The 17162-nt window shown below is 42.0% G+C and overlaps 2 protein-coding genes and 1 long non-coding RNA gene across 4 annotated transcripts; 1 reads left to right on the forward strand and 2 right to left on the reverse strand.

The window, feature by feature from the left end:
* Positions 1-544: 544 nt before the first annotated feature.
* On the reverse strand, positions 545-3062 carry lim2.2 (lens intrinsic membrane protein 2.2). 2 transcript variants are annotated; one of them, XM_068320482.1, is made up of 5 exons: positions 3019-3062; positions 1976-2198; positions 1680-1820; positions 1128-1262; positions 545-899 (listed from the first exon to the last, which is right to left on the reverse strand). In XM_068320482.1, the coding sequence occupies exons 2-5, from the start codon at positions 2151-2153 to the stop codon at positions 829-831; spliced, it is 525 nt and encodes a 174-aa protein (XP_068176583.1). In that variant the 5' UTR covers positions 2154-2198; positions 3019-3062; the 3' UTR covers positions 545-828. The 2 variants fall into 2 exon arrangements, with proteins under 2 accessions (XP_068176583.1, XP_068176584.1); XM_068320483.1 differs by lacking the exon at positions 3019-3062 and adding an exon at positions 2517-2935.
* Positions 2094-6501, forward strand: LOC137599503 (uncharacterized). The gene is made up of 3 exons (XR_011036816.1): positions 2094-2230; positions 5203-5357; positions 6388-6501. It is a non-coding gene; the product is annotated as an uncharacterized lncRNA (long non-coding RNA).
* On the reverse strand, positions 3546-17142 carry LOC137599501 (WD repeat-containing protein 47-like). The gene is made up of 16 exons (XM_068320481.1): positions 16990-17142; positions 15480-15652; positions 15227-15310; positions 14667-14751; positions 14143-14451; positions 12176-12615; positions 9897-9993; positions 8746-8918; positions 8413-8667; positions 8077-8152; positions 7777-7937; positions 7298-7467; positions 7044-7214; positions 6695-6826; positions 6352-6570; positions 3546-5341 (listed from the first exon to the last, which is right to left on the reverse strand). The coding sequence occupies exons 2-16, from the start codon at positions 15635-15637 to the stop codon at positions 5199-5201; spliced, it is 2673 nt and encodes an 890-aa protein (XP_068176582.1). The 5' UTR covers positions 15638-15652; positions 16990-17142; the 3' UTR covers positions 3546-5198.
* Positions 17143-17162: the final 20 nt, after the last annotated feature.

The following is a 17162-nucleotide window of genomic DNA, read 5'->3' on the forward strand; positions in this document are numbered from 1 at the left end:
CATTGGTGGGGATTGAAATATTGTGTTAAATACTGTGATGTAAAATTTTTGATGGAAAAAAATGATAAATATTATAGCAACTACAGCAACTTTTAAATTTGAGTCATTAGTTCATTTATTTATTGTAGTTTCAGTATCACTACTATTAGATTATTGCTACTTGACTTAAAAGCAATATCCAGCTCATTGGATATGAAGAAATACAAAGTAGTAGCAGTATTTTTTAGGAAGTTTGCCTTCTAATGGCTAAATGTTTCTGCTGGTCTGGGTTGAACAAATTAGGGTCTTGTTGCTTTTGAGTGTTTTTCCAGAATTGGTGTAACCATTTTTAATACCCTAAATGTGTTTAATTTGCTGCCAATGACGTCATAGGAATCTATTGTTATGGTAGTATCCGCTGCTGTTTTTTTTTTTTTAAAAGCCCCTGATATATACCCGATAATTGGAGACACAGGCCACATCTGCCAGCGGTCTCTGACTCCCATATGCAATGTTAGACCGCCATCTAGTGGACTAAGTCTCACAAAGCACTAATAGAGAACAACACTACAATTGATCTTTTAATACTTATCAGTGGCCTTTTATTCTAAAAGATTCCACACAACCCAAGGAGGTTACAGGAAGAAATTTGTTTAAATAAAATCCTCAGTCATGTGCATCTCCGGTGAAATATTTCTCACTTTTATGTATTCAGTCTGAAGATCTGGTGACCGAAGTGACAAAGATGGGAAAAAAAAGTTTCCTAATTAGAATGATGTTTTTATGTGTTCCATTTTATGCTACAGCAGTGTCATTCGTTGTCTGAGCTGGTCAGTGCGTCCATCTCCTTCAGCTATCAGGGACGTTTGAAGAAGCGGGTTCTGCAGTGGTCCGTTGGTAAGCACAGAGCTGAAACACACCTGCAAGAAACAGAAAAAGGCTTGTTTCAAAGTACCCTTCTAATATACAAATGTAAATTTATTTAATAATCGGAATGCTAATATTGTCAGATTTAAAGTAGTCTTTCAGCTTCAACATCATTAGTCAATCACAAATGCACAAATTTCATTTTAAGCTTGCATATTTAAATATGTTCTAATAGTTCACTAACATTTGGGAAAACTGGGAGAGCACAAACACAGTGGTACCTGCTGCAAAAGCCAAAATGATAGCCACCCATCCGATGATGTAGGACCAGGAAAAGCGCCAGTCCAAGAAGCGTTTGCCAAAGAATGTGACAGTCACTCCAGTGTAGATTGCCAAAGCCAACAGAGCAAGAAATCCTGAGAGTCAAACGATGAAAGAGAACTTTAAAAATCTGCTGAGCAAAGCATGAGAATAAACAGGTTAGATACGGCACATGTAATAAACATATCAACATACGTTTTTAATGCACCGTATTGCACATCTTTTAAAGTTTTACACAGCAGTTTGAGTAAACACACAGAATTTAGTGACCTGCGAGAAGCTTTGTCCTGGACAGAAAGTCCTACACATTTCCAAAATAGGCAAAGTGAGAGTCAACATGATTCTGGATTTGACTTGATTTCACTGCATGAAGATTATTAAGTCATCTTATGGCTTTTTAGAAGTACAAATAGGTAAGTGCTTGTGTGTGTGTGTGTGTGTGTGTGTGTGTGTGTGTGTGTGTGTGTGTGTGTGTGTGTGTGTGTGTGTGTGTGTGTGTGTGTGTGTATTACCTGACAGGACGAGGGCGATGCCACCTGTACGGACCCTTCTGTTCTTGGTACCATTATTGAAGGCACTGAGACCAAGCACCACGCCGGCAAAGCAGCTCAGCACTGCCAGCAACATAAAGGCTCGAGTGGCATCCCAGAAGGCTGCAAAATAAAGTTCAAGACCGCATACTCATTAAGAGATATTTACATTTGTGATACCTGTACTTGTAAATCTGTCAAAAATATCAGTTAGCCCTAGTGTGAGTCCAGATCTTTGCAGCTTTTGTCTAGATTGATGCCCCCTCTGAAGTACTCACCTACAGTAATAGTGTGGGCATGGCATTTGTGATTAATGCAGAACCTCCAAAGCCCCTGGTTGGCAGAGCTACCCGAGTATCGATACTGCATCCAGAAGTCTGTTGCCGTAGAGACAATGAGGAGCACAAGTGCGGCCACACCGCAAAGTGTGCCTCCTCCTGCTAAAGAATACAGCATTGTGGAGAAGTCGGGAGACGTGCTGTCCTCCTAAACATTCAGCAACTGTCCAGGGCAGAGGAAACAAGGTTAAAGAGGTGCATCATTTAAAATAAGCATTCTCTAATCCCCTGAATCTATGCCTCAGCATTGGGATACAAAGGATCTGTCAGTTTTACAGACTGTATCAGGCACCAGTTAGAAAGATCCAAACTATAATGTTCACCACAAACAAGATTACAGTAACTTGTTAGTTCCACGACCACTTTCAATCATTGTTGTCCATTAAAGCAGTTAAGAACAATTTGAGAGTCATTTTGTTGGTTTTAGAACACTACTAGATATGAATTGAATATATTGTCTTTGATCCAAAAATTCCCACACCTTAGAGGAGGTGAGTCACTCTTCGATGATTCCGTCAAATGACAACAAAGCCCTTATGCCAAAGCGGTGTGTGACAATGAGCTTGCCTATCAGGCAATTCAGAGCTATTGTTGAACTAATTCCCCTTTATAAGCATCACAAATGAATCTTTCACCACTGAGCTTGTGAGCTGTCAGCAGTGTTGCCCTCTGTGCCGCTGCCAGTAAGCTGGTTAATACACTCATTTCAACTTTAGCAGCTCCAGTCGTTACTAATTCTCATCCAAACCTACGCATCTGACTCCCAAATGTGACTGCATTGTGATATCATTCATTAAGCAGCACGAACAAACATCAGCACCACAGGCCCAGCTGTAACAATCACTTCCTTATCTCCTCTGTCTTTACACTTATTGTCCAAAAGCAGGTTATTGCTGGTTGAGTTCTCTTTTAAAACCTTTCAAGAAAGTTAGATCCTCCTGGAAGTAGAATAAAAACAGTCCAAGTTTTCTTTTTTTGTGTACCTCTGGGTTGGCTGGTGTCTCTCCACGGTTGCTGGCTGTTAACGGTGTGCTTGTCCTTTTTAAACCCTGAACCCCTGCCCCTCATTGTCTGCATCACAAAAGAGGGAATGATCGAGTGCAGCATGTGAGTTATGGATAAATCCCCCCTTTGCTCTCTTCTATAACCTTTTGCATTTTGTCTTTTGTGTTTTTTCACTTTCTCCATATTTTCTCAAAATGGATTTCATCATGCCCGACATCAGTGGTGAAGTGCCAGCTCTCCTGTCTCAGACACACCTCAGTTTAGCCATGTCATTGCTGGGCACATTAAGGACAGGCATTAACAGCCTGTCCATGTAAAAACACAAACACAAAGTAGTATTTGTGCACCACAGACCTTGTAGATGTTATTGATACAGTCCTGTGCATTTTACATCTATCTCTGTTCATATAGATCCATGTGTACATCCATTGTTTTTAAGCAAGCACTAAAAAATGAACAGGGATATTAACAACGCCATCATATGAGTTTTTGAACTTTGCATCTTTATTTTGCTTTTTAACTTAAAGCTCTAGTGTGTCATTTAAAATAATGGTTACTCAAAAGCAAGAACATTTTTTTAAAATAATTTATAACCATTGAATCCATTGGCAGTTCCATTATCAAGCATTTAAGTGCACGTTGTACTCAAGGCTTCAAATGACACTGAACATGCTGTGCATAAGCCACAGATTTTACAAACAGTGATGAGTTACATTTTTTTCCCCTACAACATATACGCTCTCACATTGGTCAAGTTTTTACATATGGATCAGTGTAAGAGGAGAAATAATATACAATTTTTATTTGTAGAAATTTATGACGTGACCCGATTTATCATTTACATTGCATATCCCAGCAGTACCGTTAAGGTGCCTGACATCCATCATCTTCAAGTCTTCCAGCATCTATTTGGTTATTCTGGGACCATTGTCTTTATTTTGCCACATATATGGTCATAAAGTTTACCCTATGTGTCAGAACCTCTCAGGGATCATTCATTCTCACTACTCCTTTCTCTTCAATCTTGTTTTCACAATCTGGGATGGTTAGGGAAGCAACATAACCCTTCATTATCTAGTTTTTATGCAATGTAAAAGGTTTATCTGTGTGCCCTTACACTATAACAACCAGTCTGCCATTCTCCTCACCCATTCGGTTTTATCAAAGGCTTACTTTTACTGAGCTCCCCATCTTACATCAAATGTGCTCATGCACGATTAAACTGGCTTCTAAAACTAAAACCTTGGAATGAAGGATGTGCCAGAAAGATAAACCATCGTCCAATAATGGAAAACTTATATGATCTGTCAATGTAATTTCATTCCAATAAAACTAACTACCGCAGTCCAGGATATGAAATTATCCACCTTTCCTCTTCATATCTTTGCCTTTGTTATTTTAAGGTATGCATAAACAACAAGTTTGTTACCAAAATGTGAAATTAACGCTTGATTTTGACAGTACTAAAGTTGAGAAGAAGATAAATGAGATCATTTTTAAATGATCTCATTTCCAGACTTTGCACTAATCGCTCTAACATTTTCAATACTAACACAGTTACAGAAATCCACTCACTGATACCAGTGTGCACAAAAAACATGTGATCATTTTCTTCTTTACAGTGACATCGCTAGAATTTACAAATGAGAATATGTGAAAATACCAAAATAAAACTCCACATTAATATTCTGTCAATTGACTGGTGCATCCCAAAATTTCTATAAATGCTACAAAAAAAGGCACAGAATGATATGTAAAAACCAAACATGGCTTTCTTTCCACAACAACAGCAACATACCCCTTCTTCCTATAAAAATAGCAGTGTTTAACATTGCAACAATCATCTCTAAACTGACCTTCGTGTTTTGTGCAAAGTTCTGACTACAACTGACATTGTGAGAAAAGAAATTGATGCAGAGTTGTGCTTGATGTGAATTTAGTCATGGTTTGACACACAACATCAGTCAAATATTTAAACTACATCTTTTTAGTGTTACTCTGCATATTCTATTTCCAAAAGCAAAAGTAAGTTGAAAACACACACACACACGCACGCACGCACACACACACGCACACACACTCCACCGGGCGTATGCGCAGACTGCTCGTGTGCTTCTTGCTGCTGCTGCTGTTAACCGGAGTTTCTCTGGCAATCTCCTCAGGGGCCAGGGGCCCAGAGGACCACAGTTCGATCAGCAGAGGAGGAGAGGAAGGTCCGGTCATGGGGGTGCCACCTACACTGGATCACCTTGTCCAAGTGCTCACCAGCCACCATCCGGGGAAGCGGCTTTGTCAAGTCTCCTAGAGTCAGAGAACAGTACGTGAAGATGTATGACAAAGGTCTCTGTCTACTCTAATGACACTACTTTAACAGCCATGTGTGAGTGAAAAAATGGCTCTTACTACCCGTTTACATTATTATACCTGCCAGAGATAGATTTAAAAATGTTCCAAAGACAATCATAACCATATAATTCCAGTGATGACATCTATCCGTAGCATAATCATTTTTGACAGTTAATTTTCAATTCTTCTTCAAGTCAGGCACTCAAGTTATTCAGTTCAGGTAAAGGGTTGTTATAAGGGTTATTATATCACACAAATTATTAAATCATGTTATTATTATTATCATTGATTATATTTATTACAGTAGTAAGATGGAGAAAATATTGACACATTCATGAAGTGTTTAACATTTAGATCATTGCAGATAAATTAACTACACTAATAACCCAGTAATCATTCATTCATTTTCTCAACCTGCTTCATCCACTCGTGGAGGTCGCGGGGAGCTGGAGCCGATCCCAGCTGGCATAGGGCATGAGGCGGGGGAAACTCCGGGCGCAACGCCAGCGCACCGCGAAGCTACACACGGACACACATACACGCACACACACACACACACACACTCATTCCTATGGTCGATTAGGGAACGGCCAATTAACCTGAAGTGCATGTTTTTGGAGTTGGGAGGAAACCTGGAGAACCCAGAGAGAACCCACACAGACACGGGGAGAACATGCAAACTCTACAGTTTGCAGCGGGACTCGAACTCGGAACCGCCTTGCTGTGTGGCTACAAGGCTACCCACTCACCATCCTGCCGCCCATCGCATTAGTACATAATCAATATATCATTGGTTATCAGTCTGTTAATAGAAGAAAAGCAACTATAAAATTTGTCGCCCCGAGCTTTGTAGAGATTATGTGAGGTCAACCCTCCCTCTCAGCAGCTCTGGCTGTAGCTCATGAGGCGTCAGCTAATGCTAATGCACATGTCAGAGCACAGGAGATACTTTGTCGCGTTGCTACCTTGAAGGTCACTGATGATGATTTTGTTGTCATAAGAGCCAGTGAGGAGATGATGGGCTCCGGGGGAGAAGCGCACTGAGCGAATGTCGCTGCCATGAGGACGATATGTCTGGACTATGCGACCCCCTCTGATGTCATACAACATGCAGGTGCTGTCCTCCTGACCCGTGGCCAGAAGGCGACCACTGGGATCCACCGCCACCGAAGCAACGGCACTTCCTATGTGAGACAGTGGTCACAAGTGAGATGCCGACTGTGACTCGCTGTTTAGCGTTTTTGGCAATACAATGGCAATAAAACTGAAAGCGTTATTGCGCCCTAATGACGGTTGTGTGTGAATCACCTGATCCATGCAGGGTCGTGCCAACCACCCGAACACAGCTGGGAACCCGCAGGTCCCAGAAACGGACTGTCTTGTCCTGGGAGCCGGAAGCGATCATCCACCCTCCCCACGTGTACAGAGTCAGGATGTGACCTGTAATAAACATTGTCCGGTTTTCAATATTGCACATCTTTTTCACTGGTTATCCATCAAGCCCTAACCATCCTGCAGTTTAGTTTGTTACCAACTCCTTAGGAACCGATTTAGAAATACTAAACCTTAATATAAAACTGATGTTAAATACCAATTGTTTCCTGTGGAAGATTTATTTAATGACTGCAGGAGACAAGCTGCAGCACATGTACAGGACCTGTGTGTCCACTCAGAGCGTGAAGGCCCTGTCCTCTCTGACAGTCTGTTGTGTAGATGTTGCAGTCTCCAGCTCCGGCACTGATCAATATGGATCCTCCACTCTCAGGTCCCTCCATGAAGGCCAGGTCCCTAATGGTACCATCATGCATGCTGAACTCCAAGTCTGGGCCTGAATCAATAGCAGGTTGTGGGTAAAGCTGTTCTGGTCATGGGTATTGACAGGGAAACATGTTCAACTACACAAAGCAGTACCTGTTGCATTGCAGCTGTCTGCATTAAAGGGCAAGACTTTGACAAATTTATCATTAGAGCCAGTCGCTAACAGTTGTCCACAGTGGCTCCAGGTGACGCAGTAGATCGAGCCCTTGTGGTGTTTGTTTCTCCTGAAGCGAACCGCCAGTTGCTTGACTGCACCAGAGCCACTGAGTGAACACAGATACACTGTGAAACGTATGGGAAGGTGTGAATTATAACATGCTACATGCTAATTGTGGGACACTTACAACATGACAGTTGTTTTTTGGTTCACATTTTATCAATTTGTACCCACCCACCCCCAGTCTTTAATGCAGTGTGCACCAGTGATGATGACAAATTTGTCTCTTTATCAGGATTTTAAAAAATATATGATTGATCTTAAACCCTAGACAATAATATATTTGCCAGCACACCACTACTACTACTTATCTTCTGAGAATATCTCGCTATTTGGTGTCATGAGTAATCCCTACCTGGTTGTTAGTGTTTCTGGATAGGCACAGACTCTCAGGGTTTTTGAGTTGGAGCCGACGGCATAGAGGAGTCCAGAGGGATGAAACGCTACCGCCCGAACTGCTTGTGTGTCCTCCAGCTGGTTTACTTTAACAAACTGTGTTTTGGAATCCCCGTGTATCTTTATGGAATAGAGTAAGTAGATATTTTACAGCTTTTAAATATGTTTTGGTAGGAATTTCTTAAATAAACAAAGGAACTACAATAACTATGTAAATTAATATGAAAAACTTGATCATTCCATAAAGGCTTTGTCGTACCGCTTGGGCGTTTCTTGTTGTAGAGCAGCCAGAATCGTCTTGGGGGGTGGGACAAGGTCCTCTGGTCCTCTCAGCACTGACAGTAAAAATGCACACACAATCATGTTTTCATCGCTTCAGAGGACAACACACTGACTTACACTAAATTCTTGAAAGTTTAACCTAAACCCAACTCAACAAGTCTAAAATTGAACTACTTACTTGTGTTTTGTTCCTAAACTTAACCAAATCCCCACATTGTGATATACAAATAGTATATCTTTTCCTAATCTGACAGCAGAAACTGTCCATAATGTAAAGTTGATGTCTCAGAAAAGACAAAAGCAAATACTCTACCTCTGACCGGAAGGAACCATAGAGTCACCAAGGGAAGGCAAGCCGTGGCTCCCAGTCTTAAAAGGGGTGTTGCTGGTGCACCCACCCGGCTTGTCCTTGGGCAACCCTGCCTCTGGGGTGAGAGTGTCAGAGGGTTTGGGACGGGACGCAGCGGTTTTTCCTGTCAGTCCATTGCACTGCTGGCCCAGATGTGTCATCACCTCATCTCCCCCGTGGTCAATGCCCACATTCATCTCTTCCAACTTCTGAATGGATCTAGACAAAAACAATCTCTTTTTTTTTTCAGTAAGGTCAAGCAGAGATTATGTTTCATTCATTAAATGTCTTCCTCACCTGCTGAGGAAGGTCTCGGTAAGGTTATTTTGGGCTGTGTCCTGTGGTTTCACGCCTCCTTCTAGCAACATCTGCTGGTAGAGCTGCCTCTGCTGCTGCTTCTGCTCCATATGCTGCTGCACCCGGAGACGCTGTCGGTAATACTCCTGGATGTGTTCTGTGGAGTCCAGACACTGGAGACAACATGTACACAACAGTTCAAAATGGAACACCTGAGAGACAAGTATTTGTTGATGATAGAAAAAAAACTGTTAAACTAGATTTCAGCATGCTTTGTTTTGCTTTAGCAGATCTTACATTAGAATATTTTTTACTAATCTCTGCTGCAATCCTTGGTATTCCTGAGCGCCACCACACACACACACACACACACACACACACACACACACACACACACACACACACACACACACACACACACACACACACACACACACACACACACACACACACACACACACACACAAAAGCATACACACACACACACACACACATTTGAACTCTCTTCCAACAGCTACTACTCACAACTCTTCAACTCCCAAGGCCTCGGACTCCATCATCCATCCCATAAAAAGTTCTCAAGGACCTCATTATATCCAGCGGGTCTACAGTGCATTCCCCTTCATCTATATCACTACTTTTCACACACACGCACGCACGTACGCGCACGCGCGCACGCACGCACGCACACACACACACACACACACACACACACACACACACACACACACAATCTCAAACTACTTTGCCCCTCTAGATGGGCCCTCGGATGAATAAAAATGAGAGATGATGGAAGCAGCGGGTCATCTTCGGTGTGACCGCACATCAAACCAGATTATCTGCCTCTAGTGTCCATGACCTCCACCCTCTTCACTGAGACAGGGGGCAGAAAGGTGTTAACGCCCCCTGGATAGGTGCGGCAGAGAATTGGGGATGGATTTACGATGTAGTAGCAGTGTGGAGATGAGGTGATTCATAGGGTTTGGGGGGGGACCGATTGTAAATCTCTTAAATGTGGAGTAATGACTGAGGTGTGAGGACAGACTGAAAATCTCACTTTGACTTTGACATACAGACATCTGTTGCCATTTTATTCTAGAAATCATGAAACCAATTCAGGCCGAGCAAACAAAGGTGAGTCATTTCATTACCTCATTTGTTTCGGAACTACAGGGCGGCTCGCCATCTTTTCCAGGGGTCAGAGGAGTACGCATGATGTTGGGTCCGCCAAGTCCTTGTCGATGCTTCCTGCAGTCAGGAAGACATGTAAGTCTTCTACAACTACCTGAACAGACTTAACCTGCAGTGGGTTAAGTCAGATTATGCAGCATTTCTAACCTCTCCACAGAAGCTTCATGGTAAATTTGAATCCCTCACATTAGTTTGTGTCGACATGTGAAAGAATGTTTATTTGCAGTTGCAACTGAACTATGATAGTTATCAGTAGGTACTGTAAAACTCTAATACTGTTGGATAATGCTTCAGCTCAGTGATGAATTCTTACATACGGGTACCAACCATACCAGAAAAACTGTTCTTATATGTCCAATATTGTTTCAGTCATGTCACAATCATTGCTCAGGAAATTAAATGACTACAGTGTGATGCAAGTGAGTCCTGTCTGGAATTCAATGGTAGAATGTTGAAATTATTTGATCAAAGTCAGAAATCTGCTTTACTGACTATAAAAAGCTAAAACATTTAGCAATCCTGATTTGAAAATCAGCAAAACAGGAAAAAGAAAAAAAAACATTATATATATATATATATATATATATATATATATATATATATATATTGCACATCCACAAATTTGCAAAAATTCAATAAATGTGACAGGAAAATATAACAAATTATGTGTGTCTTTCCCCAAAGCTATACAGCCCATGGAAAACAAGAAATTAAATATAAATAGACCTTACTGAAGGAGGACATGTGCACAAATGCTGAATGTACACCTGGTTTCTGCTAAATGTGGCTCTTAAGAACAAATCCCAGATATCCTGCTCAGATATTTCCAGTCAGTATGACACCTGCCTGGAGTACTCAGCTTCACCACTAGGTGTCACCCTTGACTTAGAAGCTACTGCAGTAGAGGGCAGGAAATGGAAGCAAACAAGACTGAATCAAAAGCCTTCAATATCATAGCATACACCCAGAGCTTTGAACCGGTTCATGGAACGAAAACGAAAACTTTTATTTTTTAATGTTCACAGATCAAGAGAGATGGCGAAGCGTGAAAAAAGCCCCCCGGTCTCTTTACGTGAACCGGAACAACCGGAACTGATAGCCTGGAGTTTACATGTTGCGTCGTAGGCGTGTCTCTTCGGTGACGTCATTGTCGGGGGTCTTTAGCCAATCAAATGTGGTTAACAGCATACCTGCGGTACAGTACCAGCATATCCCCTACACCGGTACCTACCGGGGGTGTGCCGGACGTAGCCTCGCGTCATCTTGTCTAATTGGTCCATCGCTGCCGGCGTACGTAGTGACGTAATACGTCCCATCGGCGGACAATGGTCGATCTGGCGGATCGCTGACCAAAGTCACACAAACATTTTTACAGGTTGTGTAACTCAGTGTACACACAAGACGCTTCATGTTAAAAGGCGCAGCGTTGATTTTGAGAAATTTTAAGCGAGTCTTATGGTGCGCAAAATACGGCACCTACATAGAGTATTTATATGTACAAGGAACGTTATTAACCGGTTCAGGAACTTTATTTTTTTTGTTCTAACCGGTTCAGGAACTCAGTTCATGGGTGGAACGCAAAACCGGAAACGTTATAATTCGGTTTCTGTTCGGAACGAACCGATTGGCAAAAGATTGTGGTTCAAAGCCCTGACCATTATATTAGACGGTGCGACCTACACCAAATCAGTCCTTTTCAGAAATATCTTAAGGTTCTTGATCATGGCAGGAACTCAAGTGAACTAACACAAATAAAACAAGGCGTTCAGAGACTGCAACATCCCACGACATCATCACATTTTTGTGCCTCTGGCTTCCTGAAAATGTTGCCTTTTGTTTTGTGATTATATCTCATCAGGTTTCCTAAATGTGTACCTAAAAAGGTATTTAAGTGAAAATATAACCTTGACCTAGATTTTCAGGGTCAAGGTTGTGATCACATTTTATCCCCTTGCCTCCCTGAATATAATGCCTTTTGTTTAGTCTTTCTAACTTATCTAATTCTTGACATTTGGGCAAAAAATGTACAAAAGTTTAAATCTTAACTTTGACCTAGTTTTGTCAAGGTCAAGGTTATCTCATTTTCATCCCCTTTGCTGCTCGAGTAATGTGCTTTTTCTTTTGTCTTCCTATCTGCCATGACTGTGAAGATATTTGGTGGACAAACACACAAACACTTACAATACATCACCGCTTCGCAGGATGTAAACATTCATCTCAGTTGTGTTCAGACTTTTACCTTTCAGGTGAGTCATCCTGCTGATGAACATTATTCTCCACCAGACTTCGACTGAGTGTGGCCTTCACGTTCACATCCATGCCTCTCTTGTCCTGCGCCGCCAGTCCGTGGGACAGTCCGTCCAAAGCTGGGTTGAGGGATCTGGACATGTAGGTGTCCGCCGAGTGTGGCCTCTGGCGGAAGGGTGAGGTAGCGCAGGGGGACAAGCGGTTGATCAGTGGAGTGAGGAGATCGGCGTGGCCGGCTTTGCTGGGTTTCACAAGACGGTCCACATGGATGTTGAGGGTCTTTTGCTGGAAAGCGCAGGAGAAGGCACCTGGAGAGAGATTCTGCAGCCAGGAGAGCAGCGACAAGTCCAGTTCATCGCAGCCGTTCCCACAAAGCAAATCCACGCCGAGCAACACCTCCCCTTCTGTGATCTCCTCACCAGTTGCTTTGCTCTAAAACACAAACATCACCATGACTGTAATTGATCACACAAATCAGCTACAAGGGTTTTGCACACATAAAAAATAGTATGACAAATTTAAAAAATCATATTTTAGTGGATTTTCTGGCATCTTTGTACACTTGGAAAGGCAAAAGCAGGATCAAGACGTCTAATTGCAATATACAGGTAGTCCTCAACCTACTATCACAACTTGGTTCCAAGAGGTTGTCCTTAAGCTTAACTGTTTGGAAGTCGTCAATTATTAAATTTAAATCTATAATCACCAGTTGAGGTCATTTAAATGCCGTAACTCTTCTAAATAAGAAAGCACTATTCCCTAAGACTGACCAGAAACAATTTTAGGACATGAAAGCAACACACAAATGAAATAAAATACTGCAGTACCGTAATATAGCTGTTACACCTCCGCTGAATGAATTTTATCCTCTGGGATGTAGAGACCAAGCCAAGATATAAGCCACTGAGGTATTCCACCACTTACATGAATGGCGCACCGATGCGCTTCCTTGTAATTAATGTCCGATGCACTACTTTATGCTTGATTACAGTACTTGTTTTTATCTCTATTCAGTTTTTCAGTTAACTCGAAAAATCGTTAACATCAAATAGCAAAACCTTCAGCGTTAAGCGGTTAATAGCCTGTATAATGTAATTGAAAAAGAAACTGAAACATTTAAAGGGGAAAATTATCAAATAAAAAACTTGGTGGTGGCAGCATCATACTTTGGGGCTGTTTTTCTTGGGCCTTTGGGCCTTAGTCAGGGTAGCGGGAATTGTGAACAGTTCCAAATGCCAGTCAGTGTTGGCACAAAAGTTTCAGCTTTCTGTTGGAAAACTGAAGATGAAGAGGAACTTCATCTTTCAGCACAACAATACACCACAGCACACATCTAAACCAATAAAAGAATGGCTTCACCAGAAAAAGATTGAGGGTTTGGAATGGCCCAGCAAGAGTCGAGACCTGAATCCCATCGGACGTCTGTGCGGTGATCTGAAGAGGGCTGTGCACAACAGATGCCCTCGTAATCTGTCAGATTTGGAGCGGTTTTGAAAAGAAGAGTGGTAAAATATTGCCACATCAAGATTTGCTACACTGATAGGCTCCTACCAAAAAAAATTATTGAGTACTGTTATAAAACTCAAAGGTGCTGCAACAAAGTATTAATTTAAGGGTGTGTATATTAATGCAATCATTTTAAGTTTTTTATTTTATATGTTTCCTCTTTAAAGGTATCAGTTTGTTTTCATGTTGGGTTTAGGGTTTTTCCCATCTCTCCGGGTTGTGTGTGGTAATAATGATTCACTTGAATTAATCAGGAGTCGGCAGTACCTGCATGATCACATTTGTTATCACAATGGCTTGTTGGAGCCTTCACAGCATCGATACCAAAACTATCACCATACAGGTACCTTTTTTTTTTTCCAATGTAAATGCAAAAAAAGTGAGTACACTAGAGGTGAGATGAGCCTTTGCTGACTATGTGACAGTGTTGTAAGCGTTTAGGTGTCACGGTACCTGACAGAACTCTACACAGCACTCATAAAGGATCCCTTTGATGAGCAGCTGGAAGAGCCGGTTTCCACTCGCCCTGAAGCCTGCCTCGCTCAGCTTCCTGTCTGCGGGGATGAACTCAGCCACCATAGTGCAAGCCTCCTCAAAGCATTGGACGCGTGCTGTGCTGGGGTTCCAGTCTTTGAATTCTGCATGGTGGGTGAGGCGAGGCAGGGTGAGGAGGAGACACAATTTGCTGTAGTCATCTTTGGTAGGGCAGAACTCCTCCAGACTGTGGAGGCATTTGACTGCTTCCTGCATGCTGAGCTCCAGCTGTAATCAACAGAATATTTAGATAGGTCAAGATGGTAATGATACAGGATGATGTGACTTGATGTTAGTTAGACTTAAACATTAACAACATTCATTCTTGCTTATCCTTTGTGGGACCATGAGAGGCTAATGCATCTTATTCGTCTTATCCAATCCAGCTTTATTTCATTTACTAAAAAAGCTCACATGAGCTTTGCTATTCTGTATTTACGCACATTATGAGGGTCCTCGACTGCAGACATGGCGTTATTGACACAGAGAGCCTCCAGAAACTTCTGTTTCAGAATGATGTAGCGGAACCTGGAAACACACATGTCTAGAATTATAAGATACACTTTAGTTTATTTACAGGACATGAATTAATCAGGCAAGATAAGATGTTTCTTGGTTTGAATTATTTTGATTACGTTTGTATCATGTGATTTTTGGTTATTAAGACATGGAGGCAACAGACACAGTCGAAGCCCTCTTGGACTGGACCTTGATCTAAATCAATCTACTTCACAGTCCTTTACAGGTCTTGACAAGACCCACTCATACTCTTTTTAAATAATGATTGAAATACAGACACACAAGGAATGCAATGTGAAATTAAGACAACTGTGTTTCAGTTCGACCACATGATCTCACACAGCACCCTCAAAAATTCATTCAAACCACTCTGGCCCTCCCTTTGTCATGTCCTACAGATGAACGGTCAGCTGTGGTCAATGAAGAGTTTATCCAAAGCAGTTATAAAGGGACATCAGGTTAAAGTATTTATATTTGCTGTTACCTTTTCTTCTCAAACTTTTCCATCCCCTCTAGTGGTTGAATGAACTGCATCACCTCTTCCCACTGGCCATCCAGAATGAGTTGCCTTTGAAAGGAAATAAAAATCTCCTTGCATCACAGTCAATGCTAATAATGTGAAATGAGATAAGACTCAGAATAATGGAAATCTGCAAACAAATAGCTGCTCAAATGAAAATCTAATCATTGAGATCATCCTCTCCTGCCTGCCAGACGTCTCTCCTGTACAGTCATACCTGAGGAAGAGCATATCATCAGAGTAGAGTCCATTAATGACGCCACTCTCCTTCTCCAATGCCAGCATGCTGATGTGAAGCTTCCTGGAGTTCAGGAAGTCCAGCATCACCTTGATCACTTCCGCTTCCTTGATGCTGATTGTTTCCTCCGCAGTCATGTTTGCAGATTATGTCTGAATCACAAAGGAGACAGAAGAGGAAACAGACATGTCATCCAGAAAGACAAACAAAAGTCATAAAGCTTCACAACCTGAATTTGAAGTTAAAATACACATTATTTGCAATCTCTATTAAATCGCCTAATGTTATAACCTGAAAAAAATGTTTAACTGATTTGTTGAATTAACGAACGATGAACCATGCCTATCAAGGTTTATTTATTCATGCCCTCTTATTCCTAAGCCCATTCATGTCTCTGTATTTGTATATTCCTTTTATTTGGTGGATTAATTATTATTCTCTTTATTTGGTTGGTTATTTATTATTCTCTCTATCTGATGGGTTATTTATTACTCTTTCTATTTGGTGTTGGCATTACCTTCTGTGTATCTTTTCTTTCTGTGTACTCACTGTGCTGTGTGTAGTGTGACGGAGAAATTCATTTCCCTGATGGAACCTCCTGAAGGGATGAATAAAGTCCTACTCTGCTCTCTCTCTTTCTCTATTCTCTAAGCAGGACATCCAGATTCAGGTACATGGGCTAATGGTGGATCATTCTTTTTCATCTTCTTTAACAAGATATGCAAACTATTCCCCTTAAATTTCTCAGGGAATAATACACAGTTATTGATGGGGGGGGAAATCCAGCATTGATTCCTGGCTGGCATATGTGTGGGGAATTGATTAGTGATGCAAATAAATACATAGATCCATAGTAGTTCAAAAGTTGGTTGATGCAAATCCAGTCACCTTACATAATGGCAGACTACTGTCATTCCAGGTGATGATATAACCACATATAATAACCAGGTTTTAACTGTTACTTGTATCATATTGCATAATATCAGGTTGACTAAATTCATTTTATTTATGTACCCTTTCGTTAACTAGGAGGGTTCCATTGACAGTCATTCCTCTTGGAGTCCTGCATTAAACTGAACGTTTCATCTTAGTGTGTAATTCTTACGGTTTGGGCTGTGGATAGTTAATCAATCCCTGCACCATTGCACAAAAACAACTATTTGTTTTGTGTGTTTTGTCTGGAGGTGTTGTGAGATGCTGCCCCCGGCTGACGATGCTGCTCCGTGACACCGCCCTGTTCCTGACGCGCACAACAACATCCACCCTGGTCCCCAAATGTGACAGCAGCAGGTCTGCGGCCTAAAGCTGACAGTCCCAGCGCCTCATCCGCGATCAGACACACACCTGGCTTCCTGATGCACAAGAACACACTCACACACACTCACACACACACATGCACACAGCTTCGTTTTCCCCCTCTAACGCGCACATATTCCAGACTCCACCGGTGGAACGGAGCCGCCAGCGTGAATCCGTGAAAACTCCTCACCTGTCAGTCTGCGTCAACACCGCATTCAAGTCCCCCCGGTCCGCCCGCAGCCTCCAGAACAACTGCGCCAAAATGTGGAACGGACCGCAGGTCAGACGGTGAAATCCGGCCCAGGTGTCCACCAGAAGCGTCGTCAGCCGCGCCTCTCCTGTCCACAGCCCGCGGTTGCCATG

Source organism: Antennarius striatus, chromosome 7, assembly GCF_040054535.1.
Source record: "Antennarius striatus isolate MH-2024 chromosome 7, ASM4005453v1, whole genome shotgun sequence".
NCBI lineage: Eukaryota > Metazoa > Chordata > Actinopteri > Lophiiformes > Antennariidae > Antennarius > Antennarius striatus.